This window comes from Heteronotia binoei, chromosome 6 (assembly GCF_032191835.1).
Source record: "Heteronotia binoei isolate CCM8104 ecotype False Entrance Well chromosome 6, APGP_CSIRO_Hbin_v1, whole genome shotgun sequence".
Classification (NCBI taxonomy): Eukaryota; Metazoa; Chordata; class Lepidosauria; order Squamata; family Gekkonidae; genus Heteronotia; species Heteronotia binoei.
In genome coordinates this window covers 42,465,259-42,482,950 of record NC_083228.1, presented here as the reverse complement: position 1 = coordinate 42,482,950, position 17,692 = coordinate 42,465,259, and the positions used below count along the sequence as shown (strand labels likewise).

At 41.0% G+C, this 17,692-nt stretch overlaps 1 protein-coding gene across 2 annotated transcripts in view; it reads left to right on the top strand.

Moving 5' to 3' along the window:
• Positions 1-17,692, top strand: part of ADGRA1 (adhesion G protein-coupled receptor A1) — a 538,647-nt gene that overhangs the window by 246,968 nt on the left and 273,987 nt on the right. Inside the window, exons 8-10 of one of the 2 annotated variants that reach the window (XM_060241372.1) lie at positions 8,852-9,016; positions 16,243-16,441; positions 17,110-17,259. In XM_060241372.1, coding sequence (XP_060097355.1) covers positions 8,852-9,016; positions 16,243-16,441; positions 17,110-17,259 — 514 coding nt within the window. Of the gene's footprint in view, positions 1-8,851; positions 9,017-16,242; positions 16,442-17,109; positions 17,260-17,692 lie in introns of those variants that run through there. The other variant, XM_060241374.1, reaches the window with a different exon arrangement.

The following is a 17,692-nucleotide window of genomic DNA, read 5'->3' as shown; positions in this document are numbered from 1 at the left end:
ACCTCTTGTAACAAATGCAGGAATGCCTGCTTTAAAGATAGTGCCTCCCGGGATGGTTCCCAAGTTCAAGCCTGGGACCCAGGATGTTGCTAACCACAAAAGATAGCCAAATGCATAGCTTTGGTGATTCACACGCCTGTGTTAGAATTCCTAGTTATCTCTAATGTTCTCTTTGATGTATTCCTTAAAGCCAGCTGCTATACACTGAAATGTATCACTTTCAAGCTGTTCCATGAGCACAATGGATTATCAATAAACTAAGACTTGGTATCCAAAGCATTGCTTGGTTCTTTTGAAGCTTCCATGCTTGACACCTGTAAGCCAAAATGCCCTCAAAACGAGGTTGGGGAATTAACAGGTGGGCACCTGGCTAAACAGGATCTTTTAACCTATGTATACAGGATACACGTCCAGAAATTATTCCTTAAAATTACCAGGAACACTAATTAAGTAAAAACAATTAAAATTTATTCCAGAAACATATAGGCATACATACAAGACAAATAACTCATAAAATACACATACAGTCCTAAGAAAAATAGAGAGAGATTCAGAGACAACACAAGGATGGACAAACAGGGTGATAATTACCGATCGTATTCTTCAAGGAAGGCTCCAATGGCGACAAGCAAGGACTAGGGGGAGGGGACCCTCAACTGATCAGGAATTGGTGATGTATTTAGATAGCGAGACTGGGGTACTGCTAGATGTACTCCTCTGAGGAGCTGGGTCACAGGTTATAAGGTCTACCTTGAGCCCTCAGGTACAGGGGTGGATGACAGTGGTCAGCTGGTACATGACCTCAGAAAAAGGGGAGGCCCTGCAGTGACCATAAGGACTGGACTTTTGCAGTAGCCAATAGACAGTTAATTGGTGTTCCCTGATTGGATGCTCATAGCTAGCCAATGAGCAGACTTGGCCTTAGTTACCTGATTGGACTTCCAGGTAACAATGGGCCATGGGGGAGGCTCCAGGATAACCATTAAGGGAAAGAATGGGGAAAATTGTTAAGGTGGGGGGTACTTAAGTCTATCAAAGTTATCTAAAAAGGTGACAATACATGACCAAATTGCTACCTAAGTAACACCCAGTCTATACAATGGAACTTGGCTCTGGGTGAAGATGTTCTTCTTCCTCTTCAATCTTCTATTGGCACCAGTCTTTGTCTTGAGTTCCGTTGGACAAAGGCTTAGGCGGTCTGACAGGGTCCATGCCTAAGATTAGCTTGATGGCTCTTATGCATAGGTGACATCTGTTGAGTACGTGGGCCTCCCGCTTCGCTGTAATGGAGTCTGCACTGCAGGAAGATAGCTGCTGGTGGTGTTAGCCTCCCAAGATGGATTCTCTGGTCAAGGCTGAAAACTGCTTGCATGGACAGTTCCTGGTGGCGCAGCTTCTTCCGCTCCACGGCCAAGATGGGTATTGCACGGAGTGACTAGAAACCATCGGTTCTCCTGGATAGCACTCCTCCAGAGGCATGGAATGCTGATGCAATGGTGTGGCTGTTAGTACTCATAAGTCCCTTCCAGTTTGGTAGACAAAACCCACATTCTCCTGGCAGATGTCTGTGAGTTGAGCCTCCAGGCACCCTGGCAACCCAGCGGGTGACTACGATGTTCTGGAAATAGGGGTATTTTCCTCACACACCTGTCACCAGTTGGGCTTGGATTGCCCTTGAAGAGATCTTGCAGAGTATCTCTTTTTCCTTATGTTGGAAATTTCTGCTGCTTCCCATTCCATGCTTTTACTCAGTTGAAGGACATCCATGGCTCTCTTTCCTTACCTTTTCTGTCTTTCCAACCCTAGAAATATTTTTTCTTTTCACATTTCTTGACCTGTGCCCAGAATCTGTCCTCAAAATGCACTTCCAAATTACCCGTTTGCCAGAATGTCAGCCGCCAAGTGGGGGCTGTAGCTCTCTGGGAATTGCAAGTCATCTCTGGACTACAAAGACTGGTTCCCTGGAGAAAATGGAAGCTTTGGAGGGCAGACTCTGTGGCATTTTATCCCACTGTATTCCCTCGCCAAACTCCTCCATCCTCGAAACTTCAGGAATTTCTCAACCTGGAGTTGGCAACCCTACCTGCTTGTGCAGCTGTGGGTATGTCAGTTCTGGACATACATGATGAGTCCCTAGTATTCTTCCCCTTCAAATTGCATTTTAGATTACTGGCCATCTAGACTTCGGGACTCTGCTTTAGAAACTGGACCTGTATGTATAGGTAACTGTGGCAGCTGCTTTACTTCTCTTGCTCTATGTCTTTGGTGTTGTTTCTTCCCTTTTGAGTGAAGTATATTGAGCACTGTCATTGATTCCAAAAAAACCAAGGCCAAAGTCATCAGGGGGAAATTGGAGAGAACCCCCGAGTAAAAATGTGGCCACGGAGTGACTAAAGGGGAATCAGTGGCTTGCTCCCAGGAAAGCAGAAGCCCGAGGGCGGAGCGAGTGCTAGTGAGCAAATGGTATGTGTTTGGGTGCTTGGAATATTTGAGTCCTTTTTGTGGGGTTTCTAGCATTGAAAATTATTTCTTGAAAGTGTTATATTATTTTGACTGCTTAACAATGTGGTGCAAAGCGGAGTTACGTTCTTATAAATCCAATGGAGTCAATGTGCTAAGAAGGATGTAATTATTTTTAGGATTGCCCTGAAAATTTGCTGATCCCCCTGCCTAGATCATTGCGTTATTCTCCTCAATAAATTTTATTTCTATTTTCACTCTGCCTGGATTTTCACTTGCCTTTCCACTTTGTCAATGGATTCCTTAATACTGCTGTGTGGGTCACTGCCCAAATTGGCAGCATTCCTTAAGCTTGGCAGAAACCCTAAGCCAGCAGCAGCTCTCAGGAGTGAGAGATTTGTAGTGCCTTGGGGGGTGGGGGAATCCAATCTGTGTGGTGAGCACTCTACACACAAGGCTTGCCACATGGAATCGTTTAAAGCATCTTTCGTGAGACTGCTGAAGTATGCAAACCAACTCTGAGAACTGCATTATTTTAAATTAGTGAATAGCAGTGGCCATAACGATGACATGGCTTTTACTAATTGTACATTGAACTGGAAGATGAATGCTATATGCTTCCTTGCTTGTGATGCAAGGACAGTAGTGTGTGGGAGGGGAAGAGAAGCATGTGATGTATTTGCATTTAACCTAGCTCTCAGTGCAAACAGCTGGTGAACATTTGTACGTCCAAGAATCTGCATAAGCCTGAAATAAACTTTAATTTATGCTCACATTGCTCTTTCTTGTTTATAAGTATTCATTTAAAATCTGTTCCTGCTATAACAAGGTTTAGTCCATGGATCAATACATAATTGTGTATGGCAGGAAAAGGGATCTTCTAAAGCTACTCTATGTGAGAAATGTTTCTCTGCACATCACTCTGATGCTCATGGGTGGACTTAACATGGGAGTGTTTTCCTCATGGAACTGGTACCCTACTTGGAAGGAAGTTCAGTTGTCTGGGAAGCACCCATGTGATTGATCAAAGTTCACATACTGTAGTTATTTAAACATTACCACGGACACATGTGGGCCACTTAGAGAGCAAAAGCTCTTACTAGTCTAGGGTAATGTTTAAAAAAGCTCTCTTTTTGTCAGGCAATTGAAAGCAGAAAGTTTGTGTGTTTAGATCTGTACATTCTCTCTTGATTTTCAGTGTTTTAACCTTTTGAACTTCATTTTGTGCATCAACATCACACACTGGGGACACTGTTCACTTCTGAAATTCTTTGTCTGCATTAATAATTGATAGTATCTTGGAATAGATGTAGGCAGCATGAACTTTTTGCTTAAACTCTGGAAAGGAAACCTGTTTATCTGTTTTTCTTTCTGCAGGAGAGAGAGTGTATGAATGGTCATCCTAGCCCAGTAGTTTGTTTTCTCTACCAGAAATGAGATTGAATCTTCATGATTCATGCAAGAGAGCAGGTTGAATTTTGAGAACCTTTTACAGGAAATTAGAACCTAAATGTACTGCTGTGACCTCTTTGTTTTTTATTATTTTTATTTCTAACATTTAAATGTCCATGAGCATGCAACACAATTGCTGCAGTACAATGGAAAGAAGAACTTTACATAACTAGGCCTGGCACTGATCTGTTTAATTAGTAATGCAGAGCTGTAATGGTAAAAATGCATGCTCAAAAGGAACATACATTGCCCTAGATTAGCTGTTCAAACAGATTTCAGGGAACCAATGTTTGCCATCTAATGTTTACTTATCTGATTTAAACTGATGTATTTTTAGGGTTTTTTTAGAGACAATTCATTATATTATGTATCTTATTGTATGATTTTATGTTGTAATATGCCTGAGCCTGCTTCGGCAGAAAGGGTGGGATAGAAATCACATAAATAAATAAGAAACAACATTTTCGTGGAGTAAAATGGCCACAAGTTTTACTGGTTACAGCTGACGAAACCTTGGCGCAGCATAGGGGTAACAGATAATGAACATTGGCTGACTCACTTGCCAGCCAGTGAACAGACCACCACCCCTAGTTTGTCAGCTGGGGGTTCTGTAGAATGGCAGGATGTGGGCACAAGCCACTGCAAGTGAGGGTGCCCTGGCAGCCCCAGACTGAGCATATCTCCTGGAAGCCCTTACCCCCTCCCCCCAAAAAAATATTCCCTTAAGGGGATCCTCAAAGATGGGGGAGATGGTTATGCAGGCCATGTTTCTGCTATGTTGATACTACCACAAGATGCAAGTAAGTTTTTTTTTGGGGGGGGGGAGGCAGAAAAGGAATGAATTTTGTGCAGATTGTGAACTCTGAAAATATTTTCTCCTCAGCCTTGGTACACTGGATTGAATCCAGAACAAAATTTTTGCTTTGCTAGCGATCTTTGTTCTAGCAGAAACTCAAGAAAAAGATCTTGGTCGCCACTGACACTAAGATCTATTGTATCACAACTCATAATTCTATTTTTTCATGATATTGTACAATCAATTTCTGGGCACTCTAGTGTATATCTGGAGAAGAGCAGTACATATTGCGCAATATCTTATGCAGCCAGAACTGCAATAAATTCTTTTATGTTTCCATTTGTGCTGGATCCATGATAATAATTGGTTTTGTTTTTTTAGAAAAATATTAACCTTTTAGGACCACCATTTTCCCAGGACAGATGCTTTACGATGTTGGAAAACTGGCTGAAGGTAGCAAACTTGGGTTATAATTCTCCAAGTGATAGAGGGAAAAGAATTCCTGGTCTTCACAAGCAGCAGAATGAGATGATAGAATTTTGATGCACTCCTGCAGCCAAAGATTTTTGGGATGGGGCACCAGGGATGCCAATTAATTAAATCAGCTCCATTAAGGCCTTCCTCCAAGTAGCTGGCTGCAAGCGAGGGCAGCACTGCATGCCCAAGACAGACAGACAGGATAGAATTGGGAGGGGATGTCACCTCAAGCCCCCCCCCCCCGGGCTAGAGTGGTGGCTGCACCTATTTTGTTTTCAGTTAAGAGATGGTACTTTTGAATGCTTGTGTGTGTGTGTGTGTGTGTGTAAACCCTCTTTGCAACTTGGTGTAACAGGTATAAAAGTTCTTCTAGGCCAGACTGGTCTCCAATTAGCTAATCAGTAGCAAACTTATTACCCATGCTTTTTTTTCTGTGGAGTGGTGCTCCACCTGGGCTGGCCAGGGCTTTGGATGGCTCAACCTGTCATGTGGTGACAATGTGCTCTCAGGCCAGGTGGTGTGGCCTAATATGCTAATAAGCTCCTGTTGGACTTTTTCTACAAAAAAGCATTGCTAATTACAAAAATCTTTAATGTCAGTACTAAGCCCAAACTCACATCAGCAAAAGCAAGCTTCTCAACATTTTACAGAACTTTTGTTTCTTAGTTGCTATAGTGTTTCTATGGAGAGTAAGATCTATTAATCACTTGCTGTATCCAGATGGTGAGTAGTTTAACCAAGATATCTACTCTTCATGCAATATTTTGAAGAGTATAAATTAATTCATGATTTGCCAGATGGTTCTTACCTCATTCACTGTGCAGAGTCTCTTGAACTATGTTATGACTATTTCATACTATGTTTACATATACACAATGGTCATTCAAGGCTTCTTGAAGACATAGTAAGGAATGTCAGCTTTGAACGCTGGAGATTTCCTTAATGTTATCCTTTGAATTACAATATTGGTATAAAAATGCAATGCATGCTTAACACTGTCCTTTCTAAGTTTGAAGAAAGGGTCATTTGTAAGGGTCATTCACAGTGGTCTTATACCCTGGGAATAATTACGCTATGGTATACAGGCTAAACACAGGATAACAGTAACAATCCCACAAAGCATCAGTAATATCATCATTTGCTTAGCTAATGAAAGCAAACGGATAATTGATTCAGGATTTTTTAAGGTCATGCATTACAAGTTGAAGCTATTTTGCCCTAAAGAAATTCATTGCAATGTTGAAGTATATTGGATTTATCACTTCATTTGTCCATGAAAGGTTCTTATATTTAATTTTTAAAATTTTCTTGCTTTACATAAGGTCAGGTCAAACTAAGTAATATTGTGTTAATGGTGTAGCCCACAAAATGGGACAATAAATAAGCTAATGTTCAACTTAGAAGGCTTAATTTAATTAAAATCTGTGCTATATTTAAAGTTACAGCAGATGGATAGTAATGAATCCTTATAAAATATACTCACATTGTGGAAATCATTAATTAAATAAGTACATCTTTATCAACCTTTTATATAAGAAAATTGGATTACTGGCAGTTTTAGGTTCAGATAGAGTTGCCAGCAGTGTTCCCTCTAAGCTGAGTTAGCATGAGCTAGCTAACAAATTTTTAGCCTCCAGCTCACACATTTTTGTCTTGGCTCAGGAAGGATGACCCCAGAACACAATAATTTATGCAGTAGCTCACAACTTTAATGCCAGTAGCTCACAAAGTAGAATTGTTGCTCACAGTTGAATTGTTGCTCAAAGTAGCTGCCCTGAGCCTGCCTCGGCGGGGAGGGTGGGATATAAATAGTATAAAATAAATAAATAAATAAGACTCTGCAGCTTAGAGGAAACATTGGTTGCCAGGTCTGTGTTGGAAAATACCTGGGGTGCAGCCAGATGTACCACTAGTGGCGATACAGCTTCATCTCGCTGACGGATTAAATGTGTTTGTTCAGACATCCACATCTGGCAATCGAGCGTATTCCAGTGTCATCCCAGCTTGCTATGCATCTATGGCGCATTAATTTGACAGCGCATAAAGTCCGGTCCTTTTTCAAAAAAGCTGCACAAGATCGGCTTTTTCCTGTTTGGACAGCTCACGCGCGATACTGCCTCTCACCTTTAAAAAAAAAAAAAAAAAAGCCCCAGCAGACATGAGCATTGCCAGATCATCCGGGAATCTGAGGTGACGCTTCTGCTTCTCCAATCAACACAGGATCAGAGGGGGGGGGGGGGGCGGAAACGTTATCCCACTATTTAGAACAGGAAAAAGTCTCTTTTTTCAATGTGGAGGATTTCTGGAAACTCGCCCCCCCCTCTGAAGTAATGTTTGATTTCCCACCTCCAAACAGTTGGGCACATGTTTAATGGACCCCCCCTCCCAGAAATCACCACCTGATCACGCATGCTCCAAGAAAAGAGTGTGATAGTATTGGATGTCTGAATGCTCAACAACAAAATGAGTCGCATTCTTGGATGCTCGTCTGAATGGCCCTGCATCGAATCAATATTCAACTGTTCAAATTTGAGCACTACACACACGCTTTTAATGTGAGGTGTGACCGCACCCCTGGAGACTTTGGGGATGGATCTGGGAGAGGGTGGGGATTCAGGAACCAAGGGTGCTCAGCATGGTACAATGCCAGAGTTCACCCTTCAAAGCAGTCATTTTCTCCAGGGGAGTTGATCTCTGCCAGCTGGAGAACAGTTGTAAAAGTGGGAGATCTCCAGGCCCCACCTGGAAGCTGGCAGCCCTAGCAGAATTAGGGAGCCTTAAAGGATCATATCCCACAAAAAAAACTCACAGGAGAAGATGGTAGAATTGGGTTTCCCACCCCCACCCCCACCTAACCTCCAACACCCCATTACTTGGCTTGAACAAGACATACCACCATACAGCATACAGGAAGGAGGACTACAGAGAGAAGAAGAAGGGAGGAGAAAGAATTGAGAGAAATCTTTACCCTTTTTTCTGCTGGCAATTTCTGTTGCATTTTATTCACAGGGGTTCCATGGCCCTCAGCAAGCTTCTAAGAATAGGCAGGAAAAATCTGCTCTGCCAAGTACCTCCATGAGCTTGTTCCTGAGATCAGACACTAAAATCTACTAATTTTCCTCCCCAAAAAATCAGAGGAACCAATAAGTCTTACAAAACTGTTTCGATTTCTTTGTTTGATGGCCATAGTCTAACACAGAGATAAGTGTAATAATGGTAATAATGACTGCTTATGTTGCAGGCCCAAACATGCCTTGCTTTCGTTGAGTAATGGGCAGTAGCTTTACCAGTGACCATTCTTAATTTTGGAGAAATTTAATTTTTAAATAATATTTTTTTGATATGCCACTGAAATCTCAAAGTAGAATTGGGTGGCAAACTTGGGTTTCTGCTCACTTCACAACTTTGCATAACAAGACTTTGTGCCCAAATTACTACAGTTAAGAGGATCCTGAAATGTATCTCTGACATTGTGAGCTGCACTGTGCATGCCCAGAAACCTCTACAAAAATCTTTATTTATATACTTTGGGGTATGTAGATCAGGCACTTAATTGAATACAAACAAATGAAAAGACCATGCAAGTATGGTGCCTCCTGGAGGGTTATAGAACTCTCTCCAATGTAGGTTCTGGCAATAATTTGTCTACTTTTGATCTTCTTGCAGTGAACTTATCTTGTCTAGCATTGATACTGATGCAACAGGAATGTGGGAATGTATGGTCAACAATTCCTATGGAAGTGTCTCCAAGCAAGTAGAAATTGTAGTGCTGGAAATAGCTGCACCCTACTGCCCTGCTGAACGGATAATTAACAATAAAGGAGATTTCAGGTAGGACTTGCTTCTTTGTAAGATTTACAGATGACCAATGAGAGCTCATCTTTGAGGAGTGTTGGAATCTGGCCTGCAGGTGGGTGTGCCATACACCTGCTGAGTTGCCCACTGGCATGCCAGTGGCCAGTGGGAGAAAAAAATGTTGCTGATATTGTGATGTCACTTCCAGGGAAAAACAGGAAGTGACATCACATCTCTCTAGGACTCACTGGAAACTCTATAGAGAAAATCATAGAGAGTTTAGTGATTCCTAGAGAAGACTGAAGAAGAGTGACTGGCCAAGGCCACCCAGTGAGCTTCATAGCAAAGGGATTAGAATCAGGGTCTCACTACTCTTCCTGGTCTTATACTCCAGTCATAATGCCAGACTGATTCTGGTATCATTGCTGGGGTGTTAGCAGTAACACAATGTCTATGAAAATGATTTCATAAACAAAATATTAATAATAATAATAATAATAATAATAATAATAATAATAATAATAATAATAATAATAATAATAATAATAATAAATTTTTTATTTATACCCCACCCTCCCCGCCAAGGCAGGCTCAGGGTGGCTTACAAGACATGGTACATATGCCATGATATAACAATAAAATCAGAATAATAACAATTAAATACAATTCATAAATTTAAGTTAATTTAAATTAAATAATTATCTAAAAACCAGTATAATTTAATGATGCTACAGTCTCAGTATATATAAAACGGCTTAATATTATTCCCAAGTTTCCACCTTAAAAAGCAAGTTGAAAGAGGGCGGTTTTACAAGCCCTACAGAACTGATTAAGATCCCGTAGGGCCCGCACCTCCTCTGGCAGCTGGTTCCACCATTTGGGTACCATTATCTAGAAGGCTTGCTCCCTTGTTGTTTTTAACTTGGCCTCCTTTGGCCCAGGGATTTTCAGAAGGTTTTGTGAACTAGATCTCAGTGCTCTCTGGGGAACATATAGAGAGAGACGGTCCCTAAGGTAGGCAGGTCCTCGGCCATATAGGGCTTTAAAGGTAATAACCAGCACCTTGTAGCGAACTCGGTAAACAATTGGCAGCCAGTGCAGCTCCCGCAGCCTAGGCCACACATGTTCCCACCGGGGTAGTCCCACTAACAGTCTGGCTGCTGCATTCTGCATTAGCTGCAGTTTCCGAGTTCGGTACAGGGGCAGCCCCATGTAGAGGGCATTACAGTAGTCTAACCTTGAGGTGACCATTGCATGGATCACTGTTGCCAGGTCGCCGCGCTCCAGGAAGGGGGCCAACTGCCTCGCCCTCCTGAGATGAAAAAAGGCGGATTTAGCAGTGGCTGCTATCTCGCCCTCCATTGTCAGGGAAGGCTCCAGTAGCACTCCCAGGCTCCTGACCTTGCGCACTGGTACCAGTGACGCACCCTCAAAAGCTGGTAGGGAGATCCCCTCCCCCAGCCCGCCGCAGCCTAAGCAAAGGACCTCTGTCTTCGCTGTATTCAATTTCAGCCCGCTCAACTTAAGCCAACCTGCCATGGCTTGCAACGCCTGGTCCAGATTTACAGGAACATCGTCAGCCTGGCCATCCATCAATAGATAGAGCTGGGTGTCATCAGCGTACTGGTGACAACCCAGCCCATATCTCCGGGCAATCTGGGCAAGGGGGCGCATGTAGATTAAAATGCCCTGCATTAACAAAAAATATTTCTCTATAGAAAGATTATAGATTGGATCCTGCATATTGTTTCCTTCATGGCAGCACTATTCTTGGGCACCAAGAAGCCTCCTGCTAGCACAAGAGGACCTTTTGTTTCAGCAGAGCTCCTTGCAACACAGGAAAGGACCATTATTAGCTAAACAGATCTGCAGGATTCAGCTCTCTTTTTAAATTAAGGAACTCCACCTAAACCCCAACATTTCTTAGATTAATTTACATTTAAAAAGATTTGGTGTGATCCTAAAGTCAGTTTATGAATTTAAATAGCCAGCTTTTGATTAAAAGTACAATTGATTTTAAATGACAGTCTGCCACTTCCGGTAATGTATTAAGTTTCATAAATGAACTGTGGGAAGATGCCTGTGTGGAGCATTATCCTCTCCTGGTTCTACAGTCTTTACTTTCTATCATGTGGCTGTCCATTGTGTGTAGAATTGCTTGTTGCCTGTAGAGGGTATTTGATCCCTGAAATAGGGGTCATGTGGGCAGGTCTTGAATTTCTGTATATCTTCTTTGGTCAACAGCTCTAATGACATAGTACAAGTGCTCTTAATGTGCAATGTTAAAGGAAGCAAAAGGGCTGCATGCTACTAGGTACATTCTATTACTGATTCAATCCACATGCACCCTTAGGAGGCAGAAGGGAATAATGCACAATGCATCTGAAGCCCCCCTTCCTTTCTCATATAGTTCATGACAAAAGTAAAAAGGAGCGCCCTGGCACATCCAGTCCAGCAGTCCCATTTCCAGCAGTGTTAGCCAGATGCTAGTTGGGTGTTAACAAATTGCACTGGAAGTGAAATTCTTTCCTCCCCTTTATTTTATCCTTTAACAGTGTAATTAGCATTGAGTTTAGGAGTTCTTGCCAGCTTTGAAAAATGTACACTGTTTTCACCACGCTTAGCAGGCTATCCGTATAAGATTCATGGAACAGAAGGAATCTTCCAGGGGAGGAAGTAAAAACTCTTGTTTTTTCTTTGAAAAGTGGAAGAAGCAATTGTCTGTGTTTCTACTCAGCACAAAAAGGTTGAACTTGAGGTGCTCTTTAATGAGTCACTTTTAAAATATATTAGATAAACTTGTACTGACTGCTACATAATGCAGCTTTCATTAAGAAACCCTTCACTCCCTTGCCAGTAAATGTCATTTTCTTCTTTATAAATAAAAGATATATAAATGCTCAGCTAACGCCAAAGGCATTGTGCCGTTTCATTTTCTATCAATCAAAAAAAAAAAAGAAAGAAAGAAAGAAGAAGAAGCAGGAACTCACATCTCTGTCCTATTGATCATCTTTCAGAAAGTCCGCACAAATTTATTTTAGAAACTTACATCAAAAGCATACCGCGTCCATAGATTTCCTTTGGCATTTCAAAGTAATGAATTCAGAATTATAGAGAACATCTTTGCAACTCAAGTTAACATTCACACCTGAAGCTTTCTTGAAAGGTTTCTCCTCTCGGATGCATCTTACATGCCAATAATTTATCCTGAAAAGGTCTTTTGTGGGTTTTGATATTATGGCAAAAGTAGGAAGCAAGATATAACTGCCACAAAAAGCAAAACTAAAAAAAGAACAGTCCGTTTTAGAAGAAGGAGAAGCATTAAATGTAATGGAAAGGTTGAGCCTTTTGAGCTGATGGGCCCAGGTGGTATTTGTAATTGAAAACTTGCTGTAATTCAAGCCTCGGTGAACAAAACCTATTATGAAGTGATGGCTGTTATTTTTTAAAGGTGTGTTTGGGTTCTTTTTCCATTCATTATGTAAGAGATTTTTAATTTTTTTGCTTAAAGCTGAGTTCCAGTGTTTCCAGGTATTCAGTGACAATATTCTAGTACTATAAGGAGTAGGTTCTTTCCAGGGGAGTCCAACTGATTTTATCTTTGAAACCAATTGCCATACATTTGAAGTTACTACAGAGGATCCCAAGCATGGCTAGCCCTTCAGTAAATAAGCTACAGTACAATAGTTCATCAGTGACCTGGATAGCTTAGGCTAGCCCAATCTCGTCAGATCTTGGAAGCTAAGTAGGGCTGGCCCTCTCTCGTATTGGATGGGAAACTACCAAAGAATGCCTGGGTCATAACTTAGAGGCAAGCAATGGTGAACCACCTCTGAATGTCTCTTGCCTTTGGGTTGTCGTAAGTCAACTGAGACTTGATGGCACCTTTCACTACCACCACGTTAGTTCACTTCAAATGAGGCTTAGCCCAGAAGCATCAAGAGCTCCATAGTTTCTTCTGCATTATGTTAAAAAATTCTTCCCATGGTTCAGATGGCATCCAGAAATTTTTTCAGCTCCATGATGAATCATTTCCGAGGCCAGCCATGAGCAGGAAATGAAGACTTCTCATGGTAGAGTTTTGTTTGGAATTGAAAATGCATGACTGGCTTGGAATCTGTCAGTACATACCAAAACTTCATTTTTAAAAAAAGTTTTAAAAATAACATAATAAAACAATGTTTTCTGCCTTAATGCTACATCATTTTTTTCTGTGTTTGTTAATACTATATAGTATACCACTTCACAGCCTACTTTTTTTCTAAAGTCCTACAACAATGGAAGATTGAAAACAATTTTTAAAAAACCCTAGAAATCTTTATTGCCACTATGGCTTTGTTACAGACCGAGGTGATTAAACCTGGGTCTGAGGGCGAAAAAAAGTGTGTCATCATTCTTGTGGAACCATGGAGATGCCACTTCCATTTTAAAGACATTTTAAAATGTTGCAAGGACCTAGTCCTGATTGAGCCCCTCTGTGTCTTTTTTTGGCACTTGAAAATGAAGCGGGGGGGGGGGGAGAGTACAGCACTGTCTTAATCATATTTTCAAATGTCTTTAAAATGGTGGTGGCATCCTCATGGCAGCCATAAGAACACCAAAACATTTTTTGTCGGAAGAACTCCTTTGAATATTAGGTCGTACACCCCGATGTAGTCAGTCCTCCTGGAGCTTACAATAGGCCCTGTACTAAGAACCCTGTAAGCTCTTGGAGAATTGGCTACATCTGGGGTGTGTGGCCTAATATGCAAAGGAGTTCCTGCTACAAAAAAAGCCCTGAGAACACCATCACATTTAGTTTGTCCCTGAACTGTGCCACTTTAGTTTTCTGGTGGGACCTTACATCAGTAGACACTCCTTCATGAAAAATATTCTGGGTGGGAAAGTATACATCAGGGAGAAGCCTAGCCTCTTGTCTAAAATGGTGGCTTATATGCAGGAGCAAGATTTTCAGTAGTACATCCTGGACCTAGTCTTGGCCAAGACCCAAGAGCTGTCAAATATAAATAATTCCATGTAAACATGTTAGTTTATTATCGAAGCCAAGGTTTTCTTTGAGATGGTATTCAAGATATTCACTGAGGAATTGGTAGAAATTAACATGAACTCATATATGAGTACTGGTACTTTTTGAATACAATTTTTTTTAAAAAGCTGACCAAAACCATGGTAGAAACATGTTTCTGAGACATTAAAAGGAAGTGTGATATAGGATCCCAGGCATCATCCCTCACGCACCAAGGTCCAATTTGGCTGAAGTGCCTTCCCTTGGTCTCAGACAGAGGGGAGCAGTGGCTGAACACCTTCTTATTCCTTGCCTTCTGACCAGGGAGCTGTAGCTGGTCTGCTCACACTGGCTTCTTCCCTTAGATCTTTTAAAAGCCCTAGCCAGGCCTGAGGAACATATCCAGTGGCTCCTCTTTACTCAGAAGACATGTAGAAGTATAGCCAAGTCTGTAAAGGACCAACAGTGTCTTCTGAACAATTTCTGCCCTACCACTTCCTTTCCCCATCTCCAGGATGGAGCTTCCCATAAGCTGGTTATCAGAAGCTAGCCATCAGTGTCTGACTGAATTTTAAGGGGCCAGCTGCCATTGATCAACTGGTTGGTATGAGGAACTTTACAACTTGAATTTTGGGACCCTTTGAACCTCACTTGACCATATGAGGGGCCAAGAATGAGGGGAGGGGGTGCTGATGCTGTCTCCATCTCTCCACATGTAGAAATCTACAGTTTAAAATATAAATGCAATACATCATTAAAAGAAAATGCTATTCATATCATTTCATTTAAAAATTGAAGCCCAAAGAGACCTGCAATAAACATTACCATGAACTCTCAACTCTATAAATAATAATGTCTGGCATACGTTAACATGAATGCCTGCAGATTAAGTAATTAGCTGTGCCATCCTAAACAGATTTATTATGAATCCTGCTCAAGGCTATCTAATGGGGTTTACTCTCAGGAAAGTGTTCTTATGACTGCACTGTAGTCCATTTTATACAATGGGGCTAACTTCTGAATAAGCATGTTTAGGACTGCAGTGTAAATTTTGTTTATTAATCTGCCAGTCAAACCATTTAAGATATATAGGCATTTGTGTAAGCATTTCTAGTTCAGGGTCTACAGATTTGTATTAAACCTCTGTTAGCAAATAGTCTGTCAATTTGATCCATTTTCATTAGGAGTGTGCATTACCACATTGTTTATTACTTCACTGCCTACAAGAGCAGATTCAGCTTTAAAACTGTCACTCTGTTGAGAGCTCTGTGGCACTTGCTAGTATAGAGCAAGCTCAGAGTATCACTGTAGGATTCTAAATCAAGGCAAATAATTTGATGTGCAGTGTGGGCTAAGGGGCATGCACTTCCGAAATTATGATTTTAATTCCTTATAAGAAAGTTGGGAAGTACATGATTTCATACAAAACAATAATCATGTTCATTTAAAACAATATATTTTGAAGCCTTCACTCCCCCTAGAGGCAGCAGGAGCTGGGAAGGAGAAGTGCCCCTGGCCCCTGTTAGTCTGTGGTGCTTCTGCCCTTTAGCTTTCAATGAGCAATTATTTTCTTTGCATGGTAGACCTGGTCTCCAGAATCCAGTAAACAGGTTTTCACATAGGAAATAGTGGCCCTTTAAAGTTTAAAGGGCAGAAACAACATGAACCAACTTGGACACACTCCCTTCAATATGGCCAATCCAATCTGACATTGGGAATATCAAGCATTTTACTGGGTTAGCAGTATCACACTGCACATCTCGAGTGTGGGTTAATTTGGAAGCAAGTTCATCAAGTTCCATGGATTTTAAAGTGCAGCTTCTGTGATATGTGTGTGTGTGTGCACAATCTGAACTGGGGCTATGCGAGAAGGGAGAGGGGATTTAATATTTGGAGACTCACTTGATTCCACAAATTGAAACCAGTCTCCATCCATACTGTCATTGGCAGTTTTAAAGGGGGAAAAAGATATATCTATCTTAAAGGGGGGGGGGAGATATATCTATAAAAGATACCTCTTAAAAATGGCTATTACAATATGAGGTTAGTGAAACTTAATAGATAACTCTCCTTTTCCCTTCCCACAGGGCCCCAATCCACATTGAGGCTATGAGCATGCACAGTTTACGTTGTTGACTGTGACTTCTGCCATCTGTTTTAGCATCCAATGGGCATATGATTGCAATATTTAAAAAGTATATTTTAATGCATATTCTGCACAATGTTTAAGTTGTTTATTATTATTTGTTGCTTGTAGGTGGCCCAAGACTCTGGCAGGAATCATTGCTTACCACTCTTGTCTTCAGTATTCACTCAGTTCAGTTTCCCGTCCGAATGGAGCAGAAGAGCCAAAAGCATGGCGTAAGTGTAATCGCACTGGTCGGTGGGCTGAAGAAAGCTATTCTGAATGTCCTTATTCTCAAGAAGCAACTCAAGTCCTTCATGGCTTTAGTCAGGTAAAATGACATGGCTGTTATGCTTAGAGCATACTGGAGATGTTGTATATCTCTTGTCAGTAAAGTGCACAGAAACCAAAGTTTGTTTCTCTGTTGCCTAAGGTACACATTATTGAAAGGATGTGATCTGAAATATCCTGGAGTACACAACCTCTGCAAGTATTCTAGGCTTGAGCAAGAAACTGCTTATAATATAGATAGGAATGTGAGATTTGTGCTATTCTTTCTTATCTTTCTTATGGTAGTATGGTTACCTGGCTGCTGAAGATGGATGGAAGGTTACTGTTGTAGCAGTGAAGGGAAAAAATTCTCCACAAAATATTGGCATAACATTATTTGCTTGTGCAGTATATCGAAAAGGACTGAAATTCACTTAATGGGACTGAATTTATTGCAAGATCAAGATGGGTAGCTATGTAGCGGTAGAAAAGAGCAAGAGTCCAGTAGCACCTTAAAAACGAACAAAAATTTGTGGCAGGGTATGAGCTTTTGTGAACCACTGTATCTGAAGAAGTGAGTGGTGGCTCGTGAAAGCTCATCCTGACACAAATTTTGCTAGTCTTTTAAAGTGCTACCTGTCTCTTGATCTTTTCTACTGAATTAATTGCAGTTTTGGTTAAACTTTTAGCCGCATTTTATATGCAATTGTTCTTTTTCTTTATTTTTAGATGCATCTTAATGCTACCAATGCACTTGAATTTTCACACCAGCTTGCAGCCTATACCAGAAATGCTGCCAAGTTTGCAGATAAGATGGATGTTATCTATTTGGCTTATATGCTGGAAAAGCTAGCAACATATGTGGATGAAATCCAAGATGTAAGATATAGTCTGATTAATGCATAAGCAATCTTCTAATGTTAAAACACAAATGTGTACTTCTACGGTCTGGAAGGCCGTCGCCGTCAGAATAGCACCAATTTAATAGTCTGTTTTTCTGTTTTAACTGTTTCAATCATTGTTATTTATTACCAAATTGTATTTTTAATACTTATTAATTTTATTGTTTCTGGAATTTTATGCTGTGAGCAGCCCTGAGCCTGCTTCGGCGGGGAGGGCGGGGTATAAATCAAATAAATAAATAAACATACAGCAGAATGAGATGATAGAACTCCAATATGACAACAGAGGCTGTACCACTGCAGGCTGTAGGTGGAGGAGGTGCCACGTTTTTTAATGTTTATTCCAATGTAAAAAAATTTACAGTAAATAAAGAATTAGCCCATTAGAAAGAGACACTCTAATGTATACT